The sequence below is a fragment of the Piliocolobus tephrosceles genome, chromosome 11 (genome assembly GCF_002776525.5).
Source record: "Piliocolobus tephrosceles isolate RC106 chromosome 11, ASM277652v3, whole genome shotgun sequence".
Classification (NCBI taxonomy): domain Eukaryota; kingdom Metazoa; phylum Chordata; class Mammalia; order Primates; family Cercopithecidae; genus Piliocolobus; species Piliocolobus tephrosceles.
This window is the reverse complement of record NC_045444.1, coordinates 128,077,456-128,082,917: the sequence shown is the minus strand read 5'-3', so window position 1 is coordinate 128,082,917 and position 5,462 is coordinate 128,077,456. Positions and strand designations below refer to the sequence as shown.

Here is a 5,462-nt window from a genome sequence, read left to right as displayed (position 1 = left end):
CTTCCGAGTCTTACCACCTCCACCCCCCAGGCTCCAGCTCCTGTGATTCCTTCAGAACTTCTGTGTCTTACCATCTCCACCCCCCAGGCTCCAGTTCCTGTGATTCCTTCAGACCTTTCCAGTCTTACCACCTCCACCCCCAGGCTCCAGCTCCTGTGATTCCTTCAGACCATCCGAGTCTTACCACCTCCTTCAACTCATCTGCTTTGGGGCTGGAAGAGCTATCCCCAGGTATTGCTTCTTTCCCATTGGGTTTTGAGTCCCAGCAGGCTTTTAAGCATTTGTTATTTAAAGCCCAGGTGTCGGAGGGGTGCAGTGGCTCATTCCCATAATTTACCCAGCACTTTGGGAGGCCAAGGCAGGTGGATCACCTGAGGTCAGGAGTTCGAGACCAACCTGGCCAACATGGTGAAACCCCATCTCTACTGAAAATACAAAACATTAGCAGGGTGTGGTGGTGAACTCCTGTTGTCCCAGCTACTCGGGAGGCTGAGGCAGGAGAATCACTTGAACCCAGGAGGTGAAGGTCGTGGTGAGCCAAGATCGTGCCACTGCACTCCAACCTGGGTAACAAGTGTGAAACTTCATCTAAAAACAAACAAACAAACAAACGAACAAACAAACAACCTGCCAAGGTGTTGGGATTGAGAAAACCCTTTTCTGTTTCAGGACACCTGGCTCTTCACAATGAAACCCATGGCTTTCAAGACTATGGGCTCTGCCATAGATTTAAAAAGTCGTCTTGGCCGGGCGCAGTGGCTCACGCCTGTAATCCCAGCACTTTAGGAGGCCGAGGAGGGCGGATCACAAGGTCAGGAGATCAAGACCATCCTGGCTCACACGGTGAAACCCCGTCTCTACTAAAAATACAGAAAATTAGCCGGACGTGGTGGTGGGTGCCTGTAGTCCCAGCTACTTGGGAGGCTGAGGCAGGAGAATGGCATGAACACGGGAGGTGGAGTTTGCAGTGACCCAAGATCGCTCCACTGCTCTCCAGCCTGGGCAACAGAGTGAGACTCCATCTCAAAAAAAAAAAAAAAAAGAAGTCTTGTTAATGGCTAATAAGCCCCAGGATTGTTGTCATTGTTGTTTCAATGTCACCCTTACCCCAAGGGCAGTGCATATACAAAACTCTCACTGCTGCTTGGATGGTAAGAAAAGGTAGAGGCTAAGGGGATTAAAAAACATAAAGCCCAGGGTACACTCGTTCAGCAGCTGCTTACCAGACACCTGCTCGTGCCTAACCCTGTGCACATCACTCTTGTGTTCCCTGTCTCCCGTCTTGGCCTGTGCAGCTATGTTCTGGGTCTGTCCCTACCTCAGTCTGCTCCCATCTGCTCTGCAGGTGACGTCCAGACCCACCCCCTGGGTTGTAGGTGCTGCTGTGGTGGGGGCCAGAGTGGCTGCTGCTGTTGGGGACCCTTCTGTCTGTGAGACCCCTTGAAAAGGAGCAACTCTGACTGCGTGCACCGTAGCACTGGGTCTTTCTAACCCAAAGGTCATGGTAGAGAGTCCAGGGCTTGCTTTTTGTTTTTTGAGACGGAGTCTCACTCTGTCACCCAGGCTAGAGTGCAGTGGCCGGATCTTGGCTCACTGCAAGCTCCACCTCCTGGGTTCACGCCATTCTCCTGCCTCAGCCTCCCGAGTAGCTGGGACTACAGGCACCCGCCACCACGCCCAGCTAATTTTTTGTATTTTTTTTAGTAGAAACGGAGTTTCACCGTGTTAGCCAGGATGGTCTTGATTTCCTGACCTTGTGATCCGCCCGCCTCGGCCTCCCAAAGTGCTGGGATTACAGGCGTGAGCCACCACGCCCGGCCGAGTCCAGGGTTTTCAAGGAAGTTCCGCGTCAGGGTCGTTTCAACTGCCTGTGCCCCTGCCAGGTCTGCCAGTGTGTGGAGGCGCTGCCCCGAGCTTCCCCTGCAGTCTCCTCGGAACAGATCTGTAGCATATGGGGAGGGGCTTATCCATCCAGCTCCAGCAGATCCTGTCCACAGCTGAGCCGAGGAGTCCTGATGAGGGACAAGAAGCAGGGAGGGTGGCCTACAGCCAGACTGTGGGAGTGGACAGTGTGTCTCAGACTGGAGTCTGGAGAGGAGCAGTCCTGAGGCCAGGCTGTAGCCCTACCACATCTCTGCTGTGACCTGGGTGGGCGGTGCTCCAGCCTTCTGGTCCAAAATGGGAATAACGGGACCATGTGACTCAGTGAGTGCTTTGCACACTAGGTGCTATTGGTAATACTGCAGCGAACCTCCATAATCCACCGTTAATATGCACACCCACCCTCCACTGCCCATTCTCCATCTACCTGTCCACGGGCCTCCACCCTTCCTTCCTCTCTTCCTCGCTCCTCTGGACTTGATTTGGATAACATTTCCCCACCTCCTCCTGTCACCTCTCGTCTGCTCTTTCTGGTGTATAAGGAGAGGTCGGGGCATGGACTGGATGGGTCTGAGGTTTAACTGGAGCGTCACAGAGGATGGGGTTCGGTGGGGCAAGGAGGCAGGGCTTTTGTCTGCATCTCCCATGATCACTGACCACTGAGTGGTCTGACTGTAGCCCCCAGGCCATCATCTATGCTGATGGAGGCGCGTGTGGATCTCATCGACCTGGACTTGTGTAACTCGACCCAGTGGTACAATGGGCGCATTCAGCCAACCAATGTGTGCGCGGGGTATCCTTTAGGCAAGATCGACACCTGCCAGGTAACCTTCCTTCTGGCTTCTGGGCCCTTGGGTCCCTCCGGGACTCTCCCGGCCCCTGAGAACATCCTCACTTTGGATCCCCAAGCTCCATTATCTCCACCCCTCTGCCTAGGGCCCTTCTCTAGTGACTGCTTCCCCGGTCCCTTTTCCAGCACCTACAGTCACAGTGGGGATGAGCGGTGGCAGCCACTGGCAGCCCCTGCCATGTGCCCCTATGGACACGTGAGCTTGCTCATCTCACTGCGAGGAAAGCCCTGACAATCCACACCCTCCTCGCATCCCAAATGAAGCCCTTGACACCCCCTCAAACGTTACCACAACCACTTGTGTTTATGGCAGCAGGAAACCATGTGACTGTGGAAATTGTCCTCCCAGAGCCTTCTGACCCCTCTTGGCAGGGAAAGAGTGGTTCAGGCAGATCGTGACCTCTGTGTCCTTCTGGGCAGGGGGACAGCGGCGGGCCTCTCATGTGCAAAGACAGCAAGAAAGGCGCCTACGTGGTCGTGGGAATCACAAGCTGGGGGGTAGGCTGTGCCCGTGCCAAGCGCCCCGGAATCTACACAGCCACCTGGCCCTATCTGAACTGGATTGCCTCCAAGATCGGTTCTAATGCTCTGCATATGATTCAACCGGCCACCCCTCCACCCCGCACCACTAGACCGCCCCCGATTCAACTCCCCTCCTCCCACCCTATCTCTGCTCACCTTCCTTGGTATTTCCAACCGCCCCCTCGACCACTTCCATCCCGACCACCTTCAGCTCGGCCTCGACCCCCACCTCCACCCCCGCCCCCACCCCCACCTCCACCCTCACCTTTACCCCCGCCCCCACCCCCACCTCCACCCTCATCTACCACAAAACCTCCCCAAGGACTTTCTTTTGCCAAGCGCCTACAGCAGCTCATAGAGGCCTTGAAGGGGAAGACCTATTCCGACGGAAAGAACTTTTATGACGTGGAGACCACAGAGCTCCCAGAACTGACCTTTACCTCCTGATCTGACCCGGTTCTCAACAGACCCAGTGAGCGCTTCAGTGCTGAGAAAAGGAAAGATGAAATAAATAAATAAACATATATATATATACACACACACACACACATACACACATATCTGTATGTATACATGCATATACATAAAGAGATGCTTTCTGGACTTCTTCCTATCTCCCCTCCCAACTCAACCCAAATTTCCCCTAAAAAAATCTACCCTCTCTCCTTCACCCTACAATAAGGTGGAGTTGCTTGTACATTAGTGCCAACTGTGTTTTTTAAAATCTGGATTTTTAATGCCGCAATGAGGTGACCTGGGGCTGTAGACCAGGAATGGTACTTATTTCTCACTTAGGGAAAATGACAAATGGTGAAAATAAAAGAGCCATGGCTGCATGTGCAAGTCAAAGGGGGTGGGCCTCCAAAACAGCAGCTGGGAGTGAGCTGACTGGGAAAGAAGGGGTGTGGGTCCAAGTCTTCTATCAGGAGGCTGTGTTCTCCTGGTGGTGTCGACGCCCACAGAGAAGATTCTGCATGAAGGTTGAATCCCGCAGAACACAAAGGCTAAGGAGGCCGTTGGGCCACCAAAACAACGAGTGTCTACTACCAAACACAATTTTGCTGTTCATTACTTGCCTGTAGTTAAATCTTAATAGTTCCTGGATTTGAGCAAATTTAAAAATGTATTCTTTGCTAGAGCTTTCCAGGAATTGCAGTGGGGAATACTTTTTGGATGCCCCTGAGTGAGCTTTGAATGGCTTCCTTAGGATTTGGGGTTATTTTAAGACCTTCCATTGCAAGGAACAGAAACCAGTTAGAGCCATTTAAGTGATAAGGATGAAAAGATGTCACACAGAACCAATAGGAAGGGCCAGAAGCAGATACCAAGAATGGTGAGGAACCCAGGCAAGGCATGACCCTGGTCTGCATAGAGTACCTGCCCCACCCTGCCCCATGCTGGGGGCAGCAGCATAGAGTACTTGGAACTGTTCACATCTATTTGCAAAATCCTGGGAAAGAAATCCTCCAGCCTGACCAATATGGTGAAACCCCATCTCTACTAAAAACACAGAAAAATTAGCCGGGTGTGGTGGCGGTGCCTGTAATCCCAGCTACTTGGGAGGCTGAGGTAGGAGAATCACTTGAACCCGCGAGGTAGAGGTTGCAGTGAGCCACGATCACACCACCGCACCATTGCACTCCAGCCTGGGTGACAGAGTGAGACTCTGTCTCAAAAAAAAAAAAAAAAAGGAAATCCTGATAGGTTCAGGCCAACTGCTCACTCTGATCAGGGAGTAAAAATGCAAAACTGGACTGCTGGTTTAACCCCTTGTGAGACTGAAGATGGCAGGTCTCAGAAAGAGAGAAAACCTTGGCTCTTGGCCGCGCAGTCATTGCAACAAGTTTTCACTTGTACGTGTGACCACCTAGTGGCTTGTGTCAAGTGCAAGGTGGTCCTATGCCCTGGTTACCAAGACAGGTGGCAGAGAGGGTGCCATGGCAGGTGGGAGGAACCCTGACTGAGAAAGCTCAAAGGACCACACCTAGGGTGTGCCCACCTGAACATCTGAGGGATGTGCCCACCTGGATGGAGCAGCTGTGAATCTTCATCTTTAAAATTTATTGGTCTACCTACGCTCAAACAAATACTCTGCTCCACCCCTCATAAGCTCTGTGCTCTGGGGAAGATGTGCCAGAGGGCTGTGTGACATGAAATAAGGACAGATGCAGAGCATCAAAGCAGGGCTGGACACACCGGAAGCATGCAG

General features: G+C 52.6%; 1 protein-coding gene across 1 annotated transcript in view; it reads left to right on the top strand.

Annotated features, from left to right (window-relative positions):
* The window catches only part of ACR (acrosin), an 8,109-nt gene extending 4,157 nt beyond the window's left edge, over positions 1 to 3,952 (top strand). The window contains exons 4-5 of the mRNA XM_023222293.2: positions 2,560 to 2,705; positions 3,152 to 3,952. Coding sequence (XP_023078061.1) covers positions 2,560 to 2,705; positions 3,152 to 3,700 — 695 coding nt within the window. The 3' untranslated portion in view covers positions 3,701 to 3,952. The remainder of the gene's footprint in view (positions 1 to 2,559; positions 2,706 to 3,151) is intronic.
* The last annotated feature ends 1,510 nt before the right edge of the window (positions 3,953 to 5,462 follow it).